At 45.0% G+C, this 24032-nt stretch overlaps 1 protein-coding gene across 5 annotated transcripts in view; it reads left to right on the forward strand.

The window, feature by feature from the left end:
* Positions 1-24032, forward strand: part of ATP10B (ATPase phospholipid transporting 10B (putative)) — a 180356-nt gene that overhangs the window by 121129 nt on the left and 35195 nt on the right. For 4 of the 5 annotated variants that reach the window (XM_036314373.1, XM_036314368.1, XM_036314369.1 and 1 more), the window contains 7 exons: positions 7224-7309; positions 8692-8798; positions 12472-12603; positions 14256-14383; positions 15902-16154; positions 17356-17594; positions 22349-22540. In XM_036314373.1, the coding sequence (XP_036170266.1) occupies positions 7224-7309; positions 8692-8798; positions 12472-12603; positions 14256-14383; positions 15902-16154; positions 17356-17594; positions 22349-22540 (1137 nt within the window). The remainder of the gene's footprint in view (positions 1-7223; positions 7310-8691; positions 8799-12471; positions 12604-14255; positions 14384-15901; positions 16155-17355; positions 17595-22348; positions 22541-24032) is intronic. The other variant, XM_036314371.1, reaches the window with a different exon arrangement.

Consider the following 24032-nt stretch of genomic DNA (forward strand, 5'->3'; position numbering starts at 1 on the left):
AGAAGTGAAATTCAAATGAAATTCTAAAATATGAAAGAGCTTTTCAAAAGAGTCTTCCTTCTATGACATAGCAAGTCATTCTCAAGGTCGCCAAAGAGTTGGTTTCAAAATCCTCTTTTCAGAATGTAACTCAACCTAGCCAAATTTTTTCTCAGTTGGAACTTTTATTGTGGTGAACCATCTTTGAATTCACAAAATTATTGACTTTTCATGAAATATTTATTCCCAAATCCCATTGCTGGGAAAAAGGCCAAAAGGGAGGGAATCTAAAATTAGGATTATGTTAAGAGAACATCATTAGAGAATTAAATGTACAGTTTTCTCTTTGGTGACATTCTGATACCTAATTCTTCTTAAAAGGATTTCCAAGATGGACACTAGGCATTTAACATCTGGAAATGAGTGTGTGCCATTCATTTTGGGAAATTGGGCAGTTATCAAACCAAAGAATCAGAAATGAATTCTTCCAATTAGTATTTCACATCAAACACATTCCTGAGTAAATTGAAGGTGTAATTGGCTTTATTAAGGGATTCACAAATCAGGCAGAATCCCATCTAGTAACTAAAATGGCACTCTGAGGAGGTGTAAAATGTGGAAAGTTTTTATAGGAAGAAGGGTTGGCAAGAGAGCTATTAACAAAAGAAAAAAAAGATTAATTTTAGACTAGGACATCTTTTGGAGGGAAAGGAGTGGTGAGGGTTTTTATTGTCCTGATTGCCTCTTCCTTTAGTTGGGGGGGGGGGGATTAATGGAGAGACCCCAACATAATAGATTACCTCATTGATGTTGACCAGAAAATTTTAGACTGGTTGATTAAGGTTGCATTAGTGGGAACGGTTGAAACAGCAATTAGGTCAGGTATTAAATCTAGGTTTGGTATCATGGGCTTTAGCAGGAGTGATGCCATTTTGGACCAATTGGTACCTGTCATTCAAATCACCAGATCCTAATTTTTATGGAAGCGTGTGTCAGATTATTTCCTGGTGCCAACCAAGAATTTGTGACACCAAGTGAGACGTGAACTAGCCTCTCCAACATACTTGAGAGTTTGTGATAAATGTAGAATCTCATGCCCTACCCCCAAATAGAACCAGAGTCTGCATTTTAACAAGATTCCCATGTGATTTATGTGCACATTAAAGTTTGGAAGCACTGGCCTCGGCTTCATTGATTATTGCACTAATTGTGCTTACCTGTGTATTGCCCAGTTTAAAGAGTCTTACTTGGCTCTCCCTTTTAATTAGCTTGCATTCCACCGATGGTTAGTGTTTTTAACCCATTTGCTCAATTGGGAACAGCCATTGTAGCTTGGACCCTCTGCATTGCAAGAGTGTGCTGACTAACATACAGGAGTGGGCCAACGTAGGTTTACAGTTTTGTGTACGTGAAACACTAACTTTACTCTTCTATTATTAATTAATGATCATATTACTTTCCATACAAACAACCGTAAACCTGCTCTTGCCCACCCTGTATTTAGGCAGAGGAGCACTTTTCTAACAGACTTGAGATAGGGTAGGGAGTCATTTATGGCCATCCCAGTTCAGTGATGCTGCACCTTAAGTAAAGCAAAAGGTAGCAGCCTGTCACCTCAACCTCGCCTGCCTTAAGAACCAGGGGAAAATCCTCTTTCCTGCCCCTAACAGGCTGTTCCATATTTCTGTTAAGAATAATACTGTCTTTTTACCTGTTGATAACTGCTTAAATGTTGAGCTGAGATCATGTGGTTTAGGGTTCTTTTAATATAGGATCTACATAATAATATATCATAATAAGTAGTATCACTAAATAACTTGATTGAGCACAAAAAATAGGCATAGATAGACAGTTCTTCTAAGTGTAGTATACCTGTCATCTCTTTCCACTCCTCAGAGATAATTCTATGAGATAAGCACTTTGGTTATTCTCATTTCACAATTGGCTGAGCTCAGATTTAAACTTGGGCAGAGTTCCTTTTTTCTTTCTTTCTTTCTTTTTTTCTTTTTATTATGGAAATGTTCAAGTATATACAAAAGCAGAGAGAATAATATGATAATTTTTAGGTACCCACCTAATTTCAATAATCAACTCATGATCAATCCTGTTTTATCTTTATTCCCTCCCTGTTCTCTCTGCAAACTGTTTGGAAGGAAATCTTCCATATCACATAATTTCACCCATAAATATTTCAATATCTGTCTCTTAAAAATATGATGTTTTAAATGTACCATTATATCATTGTCATACCTAAAATATTAAAGGTAATTCCTTGATATCAACTTTCAGGTCAGTGTTGGATATTTTTAATTTGTCTGAATCAGTATTCAAATATTGAGATTAGATTATTAAACCTCTTGCTCTATAGATTGCCTATTCTGCTTTTTTTTTCTTGCATACTTCGTTTTTGTTTCTGAGTAAACCAGGTTATTTGTCCTGTAAAATCTCCGATAGTCTTGATTTTGCTGATTGCACTGTCTCCCTGTAGTGACATTTAACATGCTTCCCCGTGCGACGTATTTCTAACATTGGTAGTTAGATCTCCTGCCTAAATCGGATTCTGGTTAGATTTGTGTCTGTGCATGTTTATGTCAATGTTAGATAAGCTGACTCCCTAGCATCCTCCAGAGGTGACTGATGAGGTTTTTTCCTTTTTATTATCCGTATGAACTTGTGGATTTAATCATATTGGTTGATGTCAAATCAGTGCAGTTATTACCTTTGTTGATTGTCTCACTCAGTGGGAACGTCTTCAAATTGACTCCTGACTTCTTTTGCCATGACCTCAGTACTCTTATGTTGACACCTAAAACTAATATAATTTTAAGTCAATTTAAAAAGAAAGATTTCAAGCCCAGCTGCTATGGCTCAGTGGTTGAGTGTTGACCTATGAACCAGGAGATCATGGTTCAATACCCGGTTAAGGCACGTGCCCGGGTTGTGAGCTCCATTCCCAGTGTGGGGAGTGCAGGAGGCAGCTGATCAGTGGCTCTCTCTCATCATTGATGTTTCTATCTCTCCCTCTCCCTCCCTCTCTGAAATCAATAAAAATATATTTTTAAAAATATTAATAAAATAAATAATTTTTTAAAGAAAAGATTTCAAGATTACATTTAGTCAACATTTGTCCACTTGAGAAAAGGGCACATGGACTATAAGGCAGAGCCCTCCAGATCAATCTGTGTGCTTTTGTAGGAGGGACCCAGAGTCATTGAATATGCAGACCATTTCCTCACCCAGATCAGAGGGGACAGTAGCTGCCAGTCAGCCTATGGTGGCTGATCTTGGAAAGGACTTCTATCCCACCCGGGAGTAAGAAGGTTATCAAGTGCTGGTAACTGTCATTAGTTTTCAAAGAGGATTCCCAGAAATCAGCGGGTTAATTTGTATGCCAGGAAGGAAACCTCTGTCACCTGGCTCAGCAGCTGAGGCATGAAGAACATTTGCTTCTACAATTTATCCAAACGAGTATGCAAAAAAAAAAAACAAAAAAAAACACAAAACTTTAAATAGCATTCTTGCAAGATTGCAGTGTACCTCCTTCTAATAGCTGCCAGGGTTGGTGAAGATTGTGTACCCTGTAACCCTGGTCCCTGCAGAGTCCACAGGCATGCACTACAAATGAGTTACCACTGCTGCTTTGCCACCCTAACAACCCCTGTGTGGTGTGGGGGGGGTGGGGTGGTAGGGGTGGTTCTAACCTGAGGGTTGTATGGGTAACAGACTCTCAGAGCTAGGGCTCCATTTTTCTTTAAATTTAAATCCCTGTGTCTATCAAAAATTTTTTGAAATCTTAACCCACCCCCTCTAAGCTCTCCTTCCTGAAAGTAGTTGTCCTTTCAGAGTCCTTTATTTAGGAAAAGAATAACAAAGAGTTACTATGAATTTGATGACTTCTTAAAATGGATTTGTAATTTATTGATTTCAGGAATTCCTATAGAAATTAGAAAACCATGTATAAGTGAGACTTATTTTTACTCTGTCTACAGATGACATTTGGGTGTATATGGAAATCTGTGGACCAGTTGCCATACTTAATCTACCGATAGGCTTATAGAAACAGCTTGGTACTTGCCACTTAAAAGTATAAGACAAATTTAAAGTGAGTGGCATAGATATTTAAGAATTGTCTAGGTTCAAAGGAAGGAGAGAGTGCAATGGTATGTGGTGAACAGAGGGTCCTTAAGAGGTGTCACTCTTGAGCTTGGCTATGAAAGTTTAAGTGAATTATCAATATGGAAAACTTGCAAAGAAATCATGAAATGGGCCAAGAGGGTTTGCTCTGTTGGCAAACAGCATTAATTAGTTAAATCAAGCAAAGAACAGTGCATATTTTAGAACCAGACAAACCTCTGTGCTCATGAGCTGTGAGACCTTGGGCAAATTACTTGAGAGTAATCAACGTTTCGTTTTATCTTCAATAAAACAGAATAACCTGTCCTGAACATGTCACGGGAGAGTTGTGAAGATCAAATAAGGTCAAATAAATAAGAGGCAGCATTTTCTGAACTGTAACGTTACCAAATTAATAAACATCATTATCCTTTAAAGGCCCAGATATGCCCATGCAAATGAGTAGGCCGCTGTGTTGGTTAGGATTCTCGGTCTGCAAGCAACAGAAATGATCTAACTAAGCAAAACAGAATTATTGCAAAAAAAAATGTGGTGGGGGATGGGATGGACGGGAAGAAGCACACAATATAGCTCACAGAATCAAAGGAAAGCTGAAGACTCTGGCTCAGAAACAAGAACCAGGAAACAGTGCAGTGGGATAGATGGGTAGCAGCAATTACTTAATGGTCTCATTTGGTTTTTCCTCCTTGCGTCATTCCACTCAAGTCAAAGTCCCACAGTGGGAGAGTCTAGGGGACAGGGCATCTTGACTTAATTCCCATTGAAATTGTGAAACCATGGAGGTGAGATAGTTTCCCATAAGGAAGTTAAATGGTTCTTCATGAAAGAGGAGTAGAGTGAACAGTGATCACCAGAAAACTACAAAGTATTTCAAAAGAGCGTTCATGCCTTTATGCAATTATATGTATAGAACAACTTGAAATTCAACTGTGAAGAATAGTGGAAACTCAGCCTAGAAAAGTAACAGTTAAGACTTGTGCAAGTGAAATGGCCTGTTCCAGTTACTGGAATATATTTCAGGCTGTTTGCTTCCCTGTGGCCTTCCCAGTGGGGCTGGGAGGAGGCAGCTGGCTGTTTCTGGGCCATAGGTCAGTGAGGAGTACGTTCGCCTGGAGAGTCATTACACACTGACCCTTGGCCTTGGCTGATTTTCCTCTACTTTCATAGATACCAATATTGATACATAAGTTGAACTGGGAACTTTGAGTGGTGTTACAGCTGCAATAACTGATTTGTGTCAATCACCTCTTCTCTCTGATTCTGCCTCACTCTGGTTCAGATAGCATTCAATAAAGCTTGCATGCATGAATGAATGAGTGAGACTAGTTAGATCCTTTTCAGGGAATTAAAGGAAATAGCATGTATAAAATACATAGTTGGTTCTTGACACAAAATAAGCATCCAATAGATGCTAGAGCAGGGGTGGGCAAACTTTTTGACTCGAGGGCCACAATGGGTTCTTAAACTGGACCGGAGGGCTGGAACAAAAGCATGGATGGAGTGTTTGTGTGAACGAATATAAATTCAAAGTAACATCATTACATAAAAGGGTACGGTCTCTTTTTTTTTTTAGTTTTATTCATTTCAAATGGGCCGGATCCGGCCCGCGGGCCGTAGTTTGCCCACAGCTGTGCTAGAGCAATAGTTATCACACTAACAGGAGGAAGAGGAATAAATATGATGATGATGATGATGATGATGATGATGATGATGATGATGATAGTGAGTATGATCACAGTTGGCTTTGGATTCCAATCATATCCATTGCAATCCTGGCTCTGCCACTTACAAACTGTAAAGCAATGGCTTTAGTTCAGTCTCCATTTGCACATCTGTCAAAACCTCTTACGGCTACTGTGAGGACTTAGTGGCAGGTTCCTGGAACATACTACGTGCTCAGGGTAGGTAGGCTTGGCCCGGAGAATGCAGAGACATGCACTTTTCTTTCTGGCAGGAGTTTGTCTTTTCCTGGCCATTTTTCTGTTAGGGAGACTTCCACCAGGGTCAGTGCCTTCGGTAGAAGGCTGGGTGAGAAGAGAAGTTGCTTAGGTGAGCTTCATCCACAAGCTAAGAGAAGCTGTGAGGCAGGGAATCAGAAGGGAATCCAAACTCCTGATTCAATTAAGGGCCTGGCAGGTTTGGAAGGCGTGGCAATGCCCTCCTGTCCTTGGTCTCTCCTCACAGCTCCCAAGAGTAAGTTTCGGCAAATGCTTCAAAGGAAGCCGGGCCTGAGGAGTTGTCTTTGGATGCAGCAGGGCCCACACACTCCTCTCCACAGCCCATCTTGGGGAGGGAAGGAAGGTGGCCCAGGGGACAGGTGGTTAGAAAAGGTAAGGTCACTTCTCCAAGAGGAGAGGGAGTCAGACAGAGGACCCAAGGCCAAGGCCCAGAAGCAAAGCAAAGCAAGGGGCACTTTAAGAGGAAGGTCACTGGGACAAGAAAGGGAAACTTGGCCATTACCAGGGATCCACCAGCTGCCATTAAACAGACATCGGGGACTCGCTGCAGCAATATCTTTAGCTCTCAGACTCCGAGGCCACTCCTCCCTGAACTGTGTTTGGACTCAGAAAGCCAGCGGCGAGCCGAGTGGATGGATCAGAGTGAAGCACACAGCTTAATCAGGGCACGAAAGCAGCTGACAAATTACAGCATGATTTGTCATCATCTCAGAACTCGGCAAGTGTTTGTCCCTGAAAGAATCGATACCTGGAGGGAAAAGGGCCATATTTTTAGAAACTCCTGGATGGGTAATTTATTTCAAGTGACTGGAGAATTTATTTATGCTGGTGCCTCCACAGATCCAATGGACAGTATATTTACACGAAGCCAGAAAATGCTATCATTTCTTCTAATCAATTTGCCCCTTTGAACAGCTAGCTGTACTTTGGAGCTTTCAGCCGTAAATTCACTCCCTTTTCTCTGCTGTCAATCCAAATTTTATTTGCATCTAGGTTTTCCTCTTTCATGAGGATTTAACTTTTTCTCCTAATACGTGGCAACTATCACATTGCGACAAAGCAGGGATTATCTTATTTGCAACAATTAGCGCCCCAACGATCTATGAAAAGTAGATCCCTCTTAATAATCTTGTGACATCCTCTCTCTCACAGGAGGCCCAGTTCAAACCAGAACACTTCCACAACACCATCGTGTGTGAGAAACCCAACAACCGCCTCAACAAATTTAAGGGTTACATGTAAGTATCTCATGCCCATGTGCTGCTAGTAAATATCTCCTCTTCAGCGAGAAACATTTTTTCCTTAAAATGGCCAAGCAAATAAGCATTCGGGTCCTGAGGAAATTTCTTTCTTTTTTATCACAAAGAACAGCTAGAGAAACCTAAGTGAAACCCGCAGGAGGTTTGGTGTCTGTGGCCTGGGTTCCCGAGTCCTAAGATGCCCCGTGTCCCAGGTGTGTGGCTTTGGGAAACTCTGTCATCCTCTCTGAGCTTCACCTTTTTCACAAGGAAGGATGACCACCCTGCTTCCTTCCCAGAGCCTTGAAAAGTCAAATAAAATAACATCAGACAATGCAGTTTGTAAACAGAGTAAGGAATAATTCGTATTAAAAGATATTTTGAGTTACAATAGAGCACTCTGGAGCCAGGCTTCCTGGGTTGGAATCCTGCTCTGCCCCTTACTATCTCTCTGAACTTGCCTCAGTTTCCCTATCTATAAAGTGGGTACAATTACATGACTCTATCTTACAAGGCTGTCATGATGACTGAGTTAATACATTTTAAAAAAACCACATATACCAGCCCTGGAAAAGGAAGTATTGAAGACCTAGGAGGAGAAAAAGCCCTAAAGGTTCTGATTATTATTTTTCTTCACCCCAATGTTGTGGGGAAGTTATGTTTAAACTTCTGAAAACTCCCAAAGGAAAGGCATCAGGTGAAAGAAGGGCCAGACACGGGGTAAAATCTGGTGTTAGTAGGACTCAGAATTTTCTAGTGTGCAACAAAAAAGTGCAATTTCCCTGAGCCTGGAGCGAGAGAAAAAACTCGATCTTGCTCTAAGAAGTCGCCTCCCCTACATCGCACCAAGGCCCCTGACCACCTCCCTTGAGGTCTGTTTATTTTATGAGACGCAGCCAGAGGAGGATGGTACAGGAGCGAGGCCAGCGAGAGAAGGAGCTGGAGGAGAGGAGCCCACCAGCTGCCCTTCCTGACCCGGCTCACATCCAAGAGACAGGACTGCCTGGTGTCAGCTGTGGACTCGGACGGTCAGCTTGTGCAGTTCCGTCCCTGCAGCCAGGTGACAGCAAGCACGAGACCACAGCCTGGAGGGAACACATGCGTCCCTGTAGGTCCAGAAGCCAGATCCCTTTCAGATGGGGGATGAGGATTTCCTTCGGGTGGGTCATTCCCTCTCAGGGTCCAGCTTCCCAGGACAATCAGGAGTTGCACTTGAACATGGAGACTAGATTCCGAGTTAATATCCCTCTTCTGAAAAAGAAGGAGGATAGGGATTGTGTTCACTTACTGCTTCTAGTTCTGGGATGCCATGGAGATACCATTGTGCCCAGTGACGGCATAGAGAAGCCATCAAACTACTCCCTGTCTTTCCTCATCCCCAGGGAGCATCCTGACCAGACCAGGACCGGCTTTGGCAGTGAGAGTCTTTTGCTCCGAGGCTGCACCATCAGAAACACCGAGGTGGCTGTTGGCATTGTCATCTATGCAGGTCATTGTCCCTGGACAGTTTCTTTGGTCCCCCTCTACGTTCCCTCCTCTATCCCCTCCTCCAAATCCATCTCCACCAGGGGAAACTCACATCAGTTCTAAGGGGTAGAGTCACGTAACTTCCCATTTCTCAGCTAAGCAAACTGAGGCTGGAATCACAGCTGCTCACTCGGTCCACAGGAGACATAATAGATTTCAAGTTACTGTCACTCAACTGAACAGACAGGGAGGGAGATTCCTGCTCCTTTACCTCCAATGGTTTTGTGACACTAACTGTACAGGCAAGATGAAGTGTATCTTACTGAGCCTGAGGAATAACCTCACCAAACTTAATAACTTCACCTTTTGTGCCTCGGCTTCCTCATCTATCCACTGGGGAAAACATTTGTATCTGCCTTTGTCCTTGTGAGGGTCAAATGACCCAACACATGAAAAGCACTGCATCTAGCACGTAAAAATGTGATGGTTTTTCATTGTGTTTTGCAGTTATTATTATTTATCTTTATTCATGTTATGGCTGCAGTTATGATGATGTATCTGACCTTGCCATGGCCATTTTGCTTCCCAATTAAAAAGATAGCAACACATCTTACAATGAAATCTAAAGTCTTACGACTACTGTATCCCTGGAACCTAGAACCTGGTGCTCCATGGGTTCTCGATAAATATCGGTTGTAACATTGACAACTGCAGACTTCTTGCTCTGTAGGGGAAACACGGTCTCCCCGAGGTGTCTACTCTCACAGGAGGACTCCAGAATACATGTCTCTGGGTCTTGTATTCACTAGGATACCTTGTAGCATTTTGTTTGCTTGTTTTGTTTGATTTGTTTTGGTCTGAGTAGAAACCCACTTTTGATGGACATAGAAGAGCATTCTAAACATCAATCTACTCTAAGATTCACTTTTTGGGACTATCAAAAAAAAACCCCACAAAAACAGGTTTTAAAACAAATAATGACACAATCTAGCTAGCTTTCCCTAATTTGGGGGAAAGGAGGTTGTGTTTGTCAGTTTAGATGACTGTTTTTAAGGGTTTTTGGTAATGAGTTCAGTGCCATCTGGTAGACGCACTAAAGGTGGGCTGTGTAGCAATCCCTGCCCCAGCAAGAAAACCCTCATGCACTTAGAGTTTGCTTTTCTGAGTGACCAGAAACAAAGAAAAAACTCTATGTGAATGATGGGAATGCTGTATGAGGGGACAGGTTTAGAGAGAGCTCCCTGTGGCTCTGGGGGGTCAGGCTGCCTGGGTTCAAATCCACTCACCAGCTGCACATTCCAGTGCTAGCTGGCTAGGCTTTCAACACGGGTGCACTAAGAATTCTATCTTGTAGGGGCATGAGGTTCAAATGAAATTACCTGTGAAATGGGCTAGCACAATGCCCAACACATATTAGGTTCTCAAAAAAATGTGAGCAAAAAGAGTACTAATTATTTTCAGTGTTATCATCTAGAGCACGGGTGCTCAATCTTGGCACGATTGACTTACAGGTCCGGGCTGTTGGTGGTGGGAGCTGCCTTATAGGATGTTGAGCAGCATCCCTGGCCTCTACCCACTATCAGCGGTTCTCAACCTGTAGGCCGCGACCCCTTTGGCAGTCGAACGACCCTTTCACAGGGGTTGCCTAAGACCATCCTGCATATCAGATATTTACATTATAATTCATAATAGTAGCAACATTACAGTTATGAAGTAGTAACGAAAATAATTTTATGGTTGGGTCACAACATGAGGAACTGTATTTAAAGGGCCAGAAGGTTGAGAACCACTGTACTAGATGCTCTTAGCACCACCTTCTCAAGCCATTGCCAAATGTCACCTGGGGAGTAAAATCCCCGTGGTTGAGAACGACTGGTCTAGAGTCTCTCCCTGGACAATATGGACAGACAAAACAGGAGTATCCTCAGTATCTAAGGCCCCAAAAAGCCAAACTGAGCTTTGTAGAGGAAGAGATCGAGTGTGGAGGTGTGTACCCCTACTGTGTACAAGGAACACGTGGAGGTACTTTGTGTATATTAATCCACTCCCCCGCCCCAAATACATACACAACCATTATCTCCCATTTTGCAGACAAGGAATTGAGGTGCAAAGGGAATCATTCACTCAAGGCCACTTGTCTCCTGGTATTAATTGTATGTAACCCAAGGTCAAGCATCGTCAGGGTCTAGCTCTGACTCTAGAGCCCAGGTTCTAACTGCTACACCATGCAGCCTTCCCCCCTTGAGTCCAGCTCTTGCCAAAAGAACAGAGGGATCTCAATGGTGAGGAGCAGGTGTTTGAAGAGAGTAGTCCTGGGATCCCTTGTATGGGGTGACCCTAAGGAAGTCAGGAAGGCAGTGTCGTCAGCACAGTCAGGCTGTACTCGCTGTGCCATACAAACGCCCTCACAACTGAAGTGACTTGAGTCTAATTTAATAAGCCTAGAGTTTGCTGGTCCTGCTGTTTTGTTGCCACTTTAAATCCACAGGGCAACTACCTAAACAGCATTAAACCCATTCGCCGCTGGAGCTGATGTATTCGTTTTCTTTAATTTTGCACAGAAAACATGTGATTGGTGTTTTTTAATTTGACCACTAAGGAGTACAGCATGGTAGTTAAAAGTTAGCAGCCCTAGAGGACAGGCTCTGCCCAAAGACAGAGTCTCAGCTTGACTCAGCAGCTGGCTGTGTGGCTTGGGTACCACCCGGGGCTGCTTGGAAGGAGAAATAGGCTGGGAATTAGAATCCAGGGTTCTCAGTGTGGCTCTGGCGGTCATTTATTCTTTCTTTATGGGCAGGTCCCTTCTACTTTTCTCCAACTAGAAAAAGGGGTGGTTAGGTGAGATTAGTAGTTTTCAAATTTTGCTGTCCTTTCTTTGAACAACACATTATGCATACAGAATTCCGAGACAGGAGTGGAGCTGTACAGATTTAATGTTGGGGTAGAGACCTTTGGCCCTGACCACTCTTACCCAAGCAACACCAACATATTTGTCACCAAGAGACAAATACGAAAATTACTGGCCCCAAGCAGTGTCCTGCCCCAGGGCCTTGGCACCTACTATTCCCCCAGCCTAAAACCTTCTTCTCCCAACTCTTCTCTCCCTTCAAGTCTTCCTTAAATGTCACCTCTTCTGAGAAGCCTTCCCTGACTATGCTTTCCAAAACCATCTCTTATTATTAGCCTTTTGTTTATTGTTTATTTCATGGGACGTATTACTGACTGCAGTTATCTCATGTATTTGTTTCCTTGTATATTTTCACCAACATGTGAGTCATCTGTCTTAGCAGTGTATTATACCACCACTAGCCCATAACAGTGCCTTTGTGCAAATTAGAAAAAGCCCTCAAAACAGTTTACTGTCATTTGCCAGAAATGTGTCATAATAAACTTACAAACCTATGACAACTACAAAATGAGGGATACCTCTAGGTCTGTGCAGGGCACAACCTGAGCATGGTAGCTCTGTCCATGCCCACCAGTGGCTGGCATGTCGGGGATGCTCAATAAGTACCTGCTGACCAATTGTGAGAGGCCTCTCCAGCAGTTCTCAGCAGCCTCCCTGAGGCAGGACAGAGGCAGGTGAGGGCAGGAGGCCCCTCTGTTACTGGGCTCCTGTGAGCAGAGCCAAGGCTATGGTCCAGACCAGAGGCAAACGGGGGGCAAGAGACTGATAATCTCATTTTCGCTTGCAGGCCACGAGACAAAAGCCATGCTGAACAACAGCGGCCCGCGGTACAAACGCAGCAAGATAGAGCGCCGCATGAACACGGACATCTTCTTCTGCATCGGGCTCCTCTTCCTCATGTGCCTCATCGGAGCTGTCGGTATGGAATGTTCTGGAAAGAACAATGCACAGTGCCACAGTAATCTTCTTTTTCTTTGGACAAGTTGCTTCAACTCTCTGAGCCTCGGTTTCCTCATCTGTAAAATAGAGTTCATAAAAAATAAAGCCTCCCCTATATGAACACAGGATACCAATGTGAAATCTCTTGAAAGTATTAATTACACAAAATATTAGAAATATCATCTATCATTTATTTGTTCAAGAAATACTGTTAGGAGTCAGATACTCTCTTAGCGTGAAGGATAACAAGGCGAGCCCGTCCCAGCTCCTGGTCCAGCAGGAAGGAGCCAGCACGTGGACAGGATTCCTGACTGTCTGTCCTCTCAGGAAGGGCTGCACACAGAAAATTAACGTCAACTTACTAGTTTAACAGGAGTGGGGAACTGGCCCTTAGGCCATATAGGGCCTAAGAAATCATTTGGTCTGGTCCTGCCAATGCATTGGGGGTGAGTTCATTAAATGTTTGACTAAATTGAGCAGGCTAATGTTTAAGTTGCAGGAACCGCTGGCTGCCTTTGCTTCAGGACAGGTTTGTTTAAGAAATGTCAGTACTGGAAAGGACATTTGAGATCATCTCACTATGTCCCCAGAGAAAGGAAGTTAATGGTTAAAAGGTCACACAGGGAGATAAGGTGCAGAAAAGCCAGAATCAGCTTGGCAGATTGCCCAAATGATACATAAATTGGGAGTTATGGGAGGGGCAGAATCCTGTTCTTTTTGAGAATAATGACTCACACACAGCGATGGGCCCCTGCAGGAGGCGAAAGCTCTCAACGAACTCCCTTCCGGGTTCTTTATCACACATTTACTTGGACTGTGTGAAGGTGGTGGCTCTTTTTTCTTAGCCCAGAATGCATGGGGGGAGTATAGAGGATAGGTAAAGGTTGTCAGGACTCCCAAGCCATGCACTTCCAATCACACAACTGGAAAGAACATGTGTCCCTTTCTCTATTTCCAACCCCTATATCACAGAATTTCATCAAAATGTAAGCAATCCCCATGATACTCTCCTCTGGCAGGTCAGACTTAATGCCTACCAAGAGACTGACACATAGGCTGTATGAAGGACTACTTCAGAGCTAAATGAGTGCATGGGCGCGCAAACACACACACACACACAGCTATATTATATAGAACTAGAGGCTCAGCACATGAAATTCATGTGCGGGTACAGTCTCTAGGCCTGGCCTGCAATCAGGGCCATCTTCCTCAGCTGCCCACAGCCAGCCCATCCTCCACCGCCACCCACCCCCGGTTCCCCGTTCGCCATCCCGTGATCGGAGCCTGACGGCTGTGGGGAGGAACCGAGAGGTTGGCCGTTCTGCCCACTTGCCAGTCCCATCCCCCACTGTCACCAACCCCCAGATCCCCGTTCTCCATCGACGATCAGAGCCTGATGGCCAGGAGAAGGGACCGAGAGGTGGCCAGTGTGCCTCATAGTGAGTGGTCGAGCAGTCATTCTGGTCATTCCACCATTAGGGTCAATTTGCATATTATCTTTTTATTATATAGGATAAGGGTGGACTCCTCCAAAGCAAACTCATGTCCAGGAATAGGTCAAGGGCTGATGTAATTGACCAACCTTGGAATTAAGTGAAGCTTCTGTCTCATCCTGGCTTTGCCTCCTCTCAGGTCACAGCCTCTGGAACGGGACGTTTAGGGAACATCCTCCCTTCGATGTGCCGGATGCCAAGGGCAGCTTCCCTCCCCTTGCCCTTGGGGGCTTCTACATGTTCCTCACAATGATCATCCTGCTCCAGGTAGGAGCTCCTCTCCCACTAATGGCTAGGAAGGCCTGTGGCCAATACCATACAACTCTGTGAAGGAAAATTCAGTGCTGGTCCCAAGAAGGAACTGACTGGACTGAGATGGGGAAATGTTCATGGCTTTCTTGTGGGGGCCTTTGAAAGTATTCCCATTCGGGGTCATGTCAGGACCAGCCCTGCTTTGTGAGGGGACCCTCCTCCCAGATAATTGTGGAGAAGAATATTTATTATGCTTTTCTATATAAGAATAAGATTACAGCAGTGACCCATGTGTGCCTGGCCCTTTGCCAAATACTGAACAGGTGAAACCTAATAACTGGGGTATAAAATAAAGTAAACTAGCACAGAGAACTGTCAAACCCTCAATACTGAAAGGAAGAAACCACAGATTAGTGTTTTAGTATTTTATCACTTGAGATTTAAAAACACAAGGTGGCGGGGAGTAGGCTATTGACCCTATAAGGAGAAAGAAACAAAAACACAGAGAACCTACACGAGAGAAGGAGGAAAAAATGTGCAGGCTCTATAAGAAACTAATCTATGAAAAGATGACTCAGCTTCATCTACACTCAATTCCTTGTACTACTTGAAGGTGTTTCATTGTCCTTTTACTGGTGAACTCTTTTGAATCATTCATTTGTTCATTTGTTTAGCAGAGTAATCCATTTTTACGTGTGAATCAGGTCATACCCCCTGCTTTGCACAGACCTGCCAGTGATTTCATATCCTCTCAAAGTGAAGTCCAAAGTCCTTGCTGCCACCAACAAGCCCTCAATGATCTGGATCCTGACACCCTCCCTGTCCTGTTCACTCACATACTTACTCTCACCCTGCCCACTCCCACTGCCCAGCAGCTGCCGGAATGCTCCTCCTCCTACAGATATCCTCAGGACACACCCCATCTTCAGGTGTCTGCTCAAAGGTCATGGTTGATAAGAGTCCTTCCCAACCATCACCCTCTACCTTCTTTACTTTTTCTTTATGAGACTTACCACTACCCGGTGTATAATTATTTGTTTGTTGGAATTTGAGGTCTTCAAGGCCAGGAATTCTGTTCTGCTCACTGCCATGTCCAGAACCTAGAATAATATGTGACTCACACAAAGCGCTCAATAGATATTAGATATTGAATCAGTGGCCAGTAATCAACAATGGGTCTGAACACCTGTAAAAGTGGGAGGCCACCCTCCATGGCACCGAGATCCGGGGGGATTCGGGGGACTCCAGACAGAGGAACAACTGTTCCTCACCCACTTCCCGCTCTGCATTGAACAACCAATGGTGAGTGCCTGCCTCATTCCGACACCCCTGCCTGAAGAAGGCATATCCCCTAAGAATGTCAAGGGAGGCATGAGGCACTAACCTTTGATTTCCCAGAGAAAGCCCATCACGCGAGCGGACATCAGCTTTCCATTCAAGGCCTTTGCCTCCCATCAGAGAGGGTCCTGAGAGAGGGTCCTGACACAGGGAACCGGCCTGGCTTCTGACTCCGTGGGACTCGGTCTCTTGCAGGTGCTGATCCCCATCTCCCTGTACGTGTCCATTGAGCTGGTGAAGCTCGGGCAAGTCTTCTTCCTGCACAACGACCTCGACCTGTATGATGAGGAGACCGATCTGTCCATCCAGTGTCGAGCCCTCAACATCACGGAGGACCTGGGCCAGATCCAGTACATCTTCTCCGACAAGACGGGGACACTGACCGAGAACAAGATGGTGTTTCGGCGCTGCACCATCGTGGGCAGCGAGTACTCACACCAAGAAAACGGTACGAGGCCCCCCGGGAGTCCCCATCTTTCTTCCTGAAAGAATCACCTGCTCTCCTAGAGGCTGGTGATTAAAGACGTCATGCTGGCTCCCCACAGAGGCTATGTGGTTTGTGGAAAGTAGCTTCCTGTGTCCCTGGGGCTTCCTGGTCACAGAGCAGTGCTGTTTTCATCACCTGGGAACCTTCATGTGTTCACAAGGCTGTCAGTGATCTGTGTGTTGCCCTCCAGTCCGCTTTGTCCTGTGCCATTTACACACAGCATTTTTACCTGTCAGGAGTGGCCTGGGGACATGTCCCAATGATGTGCCCAGGGTCACCTTACCAGAGAGGACAGGCCAGGTCTAGGCGCATGGTCAGATTTGATACACCCGGGAAATGCCTTCCATGCTCCGTGATCTCTTGAAAGCTTCAGCTTAGCAGCTATGGCTATTAAGTGCCCAGACTGTCATCCTGTATGGACTAAAGATGGCCTGTAAAGCTGACCTGATCCCCTCAGCTCCATCCCCTCCCCACCCCCACCCCCAACACACACACACTTTTTAACTAAGAGAAGAAACTCTCAAAAGAGCAGCATTCATTCTTTTAAATGGGAGGGATGGAGAAAGAGAAAGAAAGTGATATAGGGAACCCAATTCCCTTTACCATGATGGTAACTATTTATGTGGGAACTTCTGATCCTTTTTAAAAATATATTTTTTATTGATTTCAGAAAGGAAGGGAGAGGAAGAGAGAGATAGAAACACTGGGGATGGAGCCCACAATGCCAGGGAATATGCCCTGACCAGGAATTGAACCATGACCGCCCAGTTCATAGGTCAATACTCAACTAAGCCACACCGGCTGTGTCCTTCTGATCCTTTTTAATAATAAAAACAGCTATCATCATCAGTACTTAGAGTATTCTAAGTCTCCCAAACAACCCATAGAGTTCGGTACTTTTTTAACCCCCTATCTGAGGAAATAGAGACACAAGGTTTAGCCAAAGCTCAGAGCCACACAATGAGGAGGTAGTAGAGCCAGGATCTGCACCTTGTGTCACTTGGTTGCATCCCTTTCTCCAGTCAGAGTAGCCAGCTCCCTGCTTGCCAGAGCAGCAGTGTTCTTCCTCGGTGTTCTTCACCACCACTCCGAGTCTGGGATTTCCCCAGCCATAGTCCAGCCCAGGTATGACAGGGGCAATAACAGGACTCCTTTCCCGCAGCCAAGCGACTGGAGGTCCCAAAGGAGCTGGACTCAGACAGTGAAGAGTGGACCCAATACCAGTGCCTGTCCTTCCCGGCCAGATGGGCCCAGGGCCCAGCAGCAGTGAGAAGCCCAGGAGGCATCCAGCCTCTGAGGAGATGCCAGAGTGCCCGGGTACCCATCCAGGGCCACTCCCGACAGAGGTCCGAGGGGCGCTGGGAAAACACACAGTCTTCTGTGGCCTTCAGCAGCTCCATCGTAAGTCCCTGCCTTTTCCTCTTTGAATTGCAAGTGGTCTCTACTGGGGAGAGATGGAAGGGGGCTCTGGGGTGTGAGGGACAAAAGACAATAAAAACCCTGAAGGGCTCTCCAAATGCCAGCCCTTGGTCTTGTATGCAATCTTCATACGCGTTTTATTGGGCATGCACACTTCTTGTTCATTTCCGATGTTTAGTATTTAGAAATTAGGAGATTTCACATAAACATAGATTTCTGGCTTCTGTTTTTTAAAAATGGAATTGGGAAAATCCTTCACACTAAGCTAGCATTTCCCTGTGGAAGAAATTGGCTTGAGTTAAAGAGTCGATGCCGTTTAGTCTGGGCATGTAATCTCTAGTTCATCACAGTCCTTGCCTCACTTGCATCACTGAGCCGAGGGCCAGCGGCATGTCCATTATGCTTGTTTTTCAAATAATACAGTTAAGAGGAAAGAGAAACATTTGCCATCCCCCGGTTTCTATAAAGTGGAAAAACAAAAGATAAGCCTACGGGCTTATGCATTTCAAGAAAAATGGGAGAATATCTTTTTTGTGATCATCAAAGAGAGTCTCCAATTGTTATGAAGCAAAAACATCAATGTCAAAATTACCCGGCACATTCACTCCCTTAGGTCAACTGCCTGGCCCCTGTGGTCCTACACCCCTGCAGCTTTCTGCATGTGGTCCCTTCACATTTGATCCACAGGGACACCCATCACTAACTGTCCAGGGAGCAGGTGAAGAAATTGAGTTTCTTCTACAAGATCTCCAATATTCCCTGGTAGTGAAAGCCAGAACCGGGCCTCTAGCTCCTGCCTGTCTGCTTTCCTCTGCACCTTGCTCTTTCTCTAAGAGACACGTGGTCTAGAATCTTCTGTTCTCACAGAAAGGCCACAGGGAGCCCCAGCTTGTCTTGAACAAGTCACAAACTTAAAGAGGAACCTGAAGTTCTAGTATTCCATGATTAGAAAATATGATTTCAAAATGATCCTTTCGGTGAATTTCCTTCCAAGCTTTTATTTCCCCCATTAATACACATGCATAACTCCATCTATTTAACATTTTTGCAATCATAGTACATATAATTATAGGTTCTAGGTTTTTTGGATCTGACAAGATGTCAGAAGCATTGTCCATATTGCTGCCTCATATTCCTAACCCAGGACTGCGCTTTCTGACTGCAACAAGGGAAAAAAACGCTGCAAGTCTGTGTGTTCTGGGTTGTTACTTCTGTAACTCTGAGTACAACATTGAGTTAACTCTGCCCTGGCCAGGTAGCTCAGTTGGTTAGAGCGTCATCCTGCTACACCAAGGTTGTAGGTTTGATTTTCGGTCAGGGCACATACAAGAAGCAACCAATGAATGCATTAATAAGTGGAACAACAAATCAATGTTTCTCTCTCTCCCCCTCTCTCTCTCTCTAAAATCAATAAAGTTGAGTTAACTCTATTTTGTTATTATGCACAGACATGCAACATTAACAAGGATCAAATGATAACAATGTGTTAAGACATCTGATGTTCATAAACTCCCAAGACAAATGATCCGTAGACGCCTTTAGGAAGCCTTTTGATTTGGTGTGGTTTTTTTCCTGTGTTTTTTTTTCCCCCAAATGAGATAACAACAGGACCTCCATATTGTCAAGTCTTTCCCTTATTTAATTCTGTCCCCTCTGAATGGAATGCCTTTCCCCCAGCTCTTTACCTAAATATTTGAACCATGAATTAGTGAATTCTCATTAGGCATGGGTTGTAGATCTTGCATTTGTGTGTCTTTGGCACTTTCCAGTTCTAGACACCACAGGTGGCCCATGTGCCTGAGAATGTCTCCGCCAGGACCAGTGGGGAGAGAAAGGAGCCTTTCCTTGGTAGCTCTCAGTTGGGGCTCACAGATTCACTGCCCCCTGTTCAACCTGACAAATCTCAGTCACCCAGAAAAACTGCAGCCCTGAGCCAACCCAGTCTAACTTCTATTCGGGGCCCTTCGCTGCTTGCTGGTCAGTGAAAGGGACACATTAACCTCTGAGCTATATCCATATCCTGGATGTCACCTCCCGCCCTGACTGGCACTTCTAAAGGCAGTTCTAAGTTCATTCCAGAGCAATAAGGAAATTGACACATAGATCAACAGCAAATCCTTGTTGTCTAGGCAGATGCAGATGGTGACGCGTTCTCTTTACGAACTGCCACGTGTCATTCTGTTTGCTTGAAGATCTGGGGTTAGTGGGACAATAGCATCCCCAGGAAGGAAAGGCACTGGGCTAAGGGTCAGGAAACGTAGGTTCTCATTTCAGCTGTGCTACTGGCTTGCTGGGTAACCATAGCAACATGTCAGACCCCTTTCTATCCCTTTTATTACCTGAAAATACTTTACTTACAACTCTCACCAGCTGTTCTAAAACTCAAATAACATAATGTTGGTGCTGACCTGCAAGATCCCTTCCAGCTACGAGTCAGGCACATTTGGGGTCATCTCGGCTCTACCATTATTAGCTCTGTGGCTTCAGTCAACTTGCCCAGCTTGAAGCCTCCACATTCCCATCATTGTTCTGCCTCTTGAGCTTCTTTGGAAGATCTAATTATTCAAATCATGCATTCTAGATGGATGGGTAACTAATCGAAGTTTTAAGTCATCTTTCTGAAAGAAAGCTCTCTGTTTTGGACAAATGATCCCGTCTCTGGGGACATGGGCATCTTTGTAAAATGCAATGCTGAGCCCTCTCCTCTGAGATGCTAGCCTATTTGGTCTATGGTAGGGCCCGAGCACTCATATTTTTATTTCTGATGTTCTAGTGAGCAACCAAGATGAGGACCTCTGTAAGCATACCAGCCCCTCACTAGGAAATCATCTACCTTTATCTCAAATAGGCTCCTTCTCCAGCTTGGAAGTCATTGGCTGAGAGGGTGGTTTATGTTTCCTTAAAGGGCTCTAACTACCTGTAAAATATCTGTGGCTGGAGTGGCAGATCCTGGAATGAGTCCATGGACCATGTTGGGGGCAGCCCCAGAGGATCTCCTGGTTCCTGCCCCCACCCACTTCTTGGCAGGTTCCTGAACTTGCCTCTCTGCCACCTGCCCATCTGGCAGTCAGCTGGTCCTATCATCTCCTGGCACCGCCAGGTCTGTACTTCCCTTTGTAAACACCATCAGAACTTGCCTCTGAATCCCCCAAGGTGCCAAGTCGTGATGGAGCACCAGGCCACATTCTAAAGGAGCCCATTCTCAGTCTCCTTGGCTCTTGGCTCTAAACCAAAAACAAAATGAGTATCAACATTAACAACAAAAGCTGGCTTCTTTCTTTTACTACAAAGAACAAGGAAGCATGGGTCGTTTTTGCCTAATAGGCTACTATAAAAGCTGTGGTCTGAGGGTGGGGTAGCACACTTATGACAGGGTGAGGGCTGAGCCAGTGTTTAATAGACTGGCAGATAGAAAATGAAATGCCTTTTTTTTTCTTGGTCTGCAAGCAGCCAAGATTTGAGCAGAGAGTCTTTGTTTAAAAGTGCCACTTGCAAAAGTTTTCCAGAACCATCAGATCAAAGAATATCTTCCTGGTCATAAAATTTGCATTGGGGACTGTCCAGTCTCCAAACATATCACCACTCCCTTCTGTAGGCACAGCCCCTCCCGCCCCTCCAGAAAGAACACCCTGGCCCTCTGCCTTGTCCTTCGTCTTGGTTTTCCTTTCTTCCTTTGGAAGAGACTGATGCAGCACTCCAGTCTGTTCCTGTGGGTGGACAGCCCACATACCCACGCTGCCACACCCCCCCGACACACACACACACACACACACACACACACACACACACACACACACACACGATGGCTAGGTACTGATTTAATCAGCCAAGCACAGAAAAATCTTTTGAAAGTGATGTGGCCACACAGGCAGGGACAGATGAAGGCCATCTCAACTGTGCTTCCCTTGGCCCCCAGGGTCCCTATTAGAGACGCATGGCTGCAGTGATCCTATTCCTAAGAGGTGGAAAACTCCCTTCTTCCTAGCCGACTGAGGTCCGTCCCCCCACCTCCATCCCCACCTCCCCGCCCTTGCAGCATGTGTCGCATTTGGAAAAAGCTCACCATAACAATCCATGTGTTTTTCATGGTTACTGAAGTCCAGGTAAAATTTTGGTAGACAGAAGGAGACTTACAAACAAGGTAAGATCACAGGCATAGAATGGGTTCATCCAGGAGACAGCAAACACACCTCCTGGCTAAGCTAATAGTCTGTGTTGAGAAGTGGTGGGAACAGAGACTGCGAAAAAAATTTAGATGATAGAGTAAGTTGATTGTGCCAGCGATGAAGATCTCCTGAAGGTCTACTGAGCTCAAGAGTACCTGAGGGAAAAGGTGTTTAGAAAGATGCGGGGGAGATACATGTGAAGGGTTAGAAGGAAAAGAGGTGAGAGGCAGCAACATCAGCTTAGAGGTGATGCAGAAATCCAGGAGTGAGGCCACAGGATCTGAGCCTGTTGGTAGCATCGGGACTGAGGGACAAATGGTGGGGAGACAATGTAATGAAAGAATTGCCAGACCTTATAACTGATGGACATGTAAGGTGAGGGAGAGGGAGGAATCAAATAAGAATCGGTAGTGACTGGGCTTGCAGAGGGGGCGCTGTCTGGATTCAAGAGTACAGGGAAGACTGTTATCCTCTCCCCAGGCATGCAAAGAACCTGGTGTGTTTGGGGTTTGGGGGTAGGCTTCCTCCGAGTCCCTTTAGGAAAGACTCACCAAGTTCTTTCTCTCTCAGGAAAAAGATGTGACTCCAGATAAAAACCTACTGACCAAGGTACAAGATGCTGCCCTGTGGCTGGAGAGCTTGCCAGACTCCAGACCTGCCAAGGCTTCCCTCTCCACCACCTCCTCCATCGCTGACTTCTTCCTCGCCCTAACCATCTGCAACTCCGTCATGGTCTCCACAACCACTGAGCCCAGGCAGAGGGTAAGGATCGGTGACGGAGGGAGTGGCAGGGGAGGGGAGGAAGGGTAAGGGCAAGGGGTGACACCCTGAACAGAAAGACAAGACACTTGAGCCCTAGCCACAGTATCGCCATTTCATCCCTCTGAGACCTTGAACTCTTACCCTTTCTGGGCCTCAGTTTCCTCATTTTTAAATAAAATAGAAAAAGTTATATATGAACTCTAATGTAGCTTTCAAATTTTGTGTCTATCTGTCTGAAGGGTAGATATTAAGAGTTAATATCGCCCTAACCGGTTTGGCTCAGTGGATAGAGCATCAGCCTGCAGACTGAAGGGTCCCAGGTTCGATTCTGGTCAAGGGCATGTACCTCGGTTGCGGGGACATCCCCAGTAGGGGGGGTGTGTGCAGGAGGCAGCTGATCGATGTTTCTCTCTCATCGATGTTTCTAACTCTCTATCCCTCTCTCTTCCCCTCTGTAAAAAATCAATAAAATATATATTTTTTTAAAAAGAGTTAATATTTACTGAGCACTTGCTACATGCCAGGCTCCGTGCCAAACACTTCGGCTACGTTATCTTTTAATCCTCATTATCCAACAATCCTACGCTGTTTGGCTTTGCATTTAACAAGTGAAGAAACAGTGCTAGCCAGTTTGGCTCAGTGGGTCCCAGGTTCAATTCGGTCAAGGGCACAGGCCCGAGTTGCGGGCTCAATCCCCAGTAGGGGGCATGTAGGAGGCAGCCAATCAATGAGTTTCTCATCATTGATGTTTCTCTCTCTCTCTCTCCCCCTCTCTCTTCCTCTCTGAAATCAATAAAAATATATTTTTACAAAAGAAAGAATAAAAGAGATTCCACCAAAGTTAAAAAAAAAAAAAAGTGAACAGGCTCAGAGAGCTTGAGTAATTCAACAAAAGATGTATGGTTAATACATGACAGAACCATCTGTATGACTCCATAACAGCATATTACACTGGCCTCTGCTTTTATATGGGGTTTAGAAGAAATACCGCCATGTGTGATGTTCTGCCAATTGGGAGATAATGCAGCTGGATGGCCATTTATAGGAGATTAGACTCTGAATTATTTTTTAGTACTGAAATTAGCTGTGTCTTTAATTATCCACTGACTCTCACCCAGGCTCCCCTGTGAGTACCTGATGAGAATAATTGGGTGTTATAATTTGTGGCTATGAAATTAAGAAAAAGGTTCACCCAGGCACCAACTCAGAGCCCCCCTCCTTCTTATATCCCGATCCCAAACCACCCTGAGAAGTCACTTCAGCCACCTTAAAGTCACCAGGTTATCAGAAGTCTTCAGGGAGCTTTGAGAGAAGGTAGCGTTACCTGAGAACTCTGTTTTCAAGAGGAAGGAGCACCATTCTGGGGAGGACAGCATCCGCCTCTTAATCTTTAAGTAAACAGCGAGGCTTCAGCTGGCTGGCCGCTGGAGGTCCCAACCTCTGGAGTCACACAGAACCAGGCCTGAGGCCCAGCTGTACTCCCTGTACACTG

The sequence above is a fragment of the Myotis myotis genome, unplaced genomic scaffold (assembly GCF_014108235.1).
Source record: "Myotis myotis isolate mMyoMyo1 unplaced genomic scaffold, mMyoMyo1.p scaffold_m19_p_6, whole genome shotgun sequence".
Taxonomy (NCBI): domain Eukaryota; kingdom Metazoa; phylum Chordata; class Mammalia; order Chiroptera; family Vespertilionidae; genus Myotis; species Myotis myotis.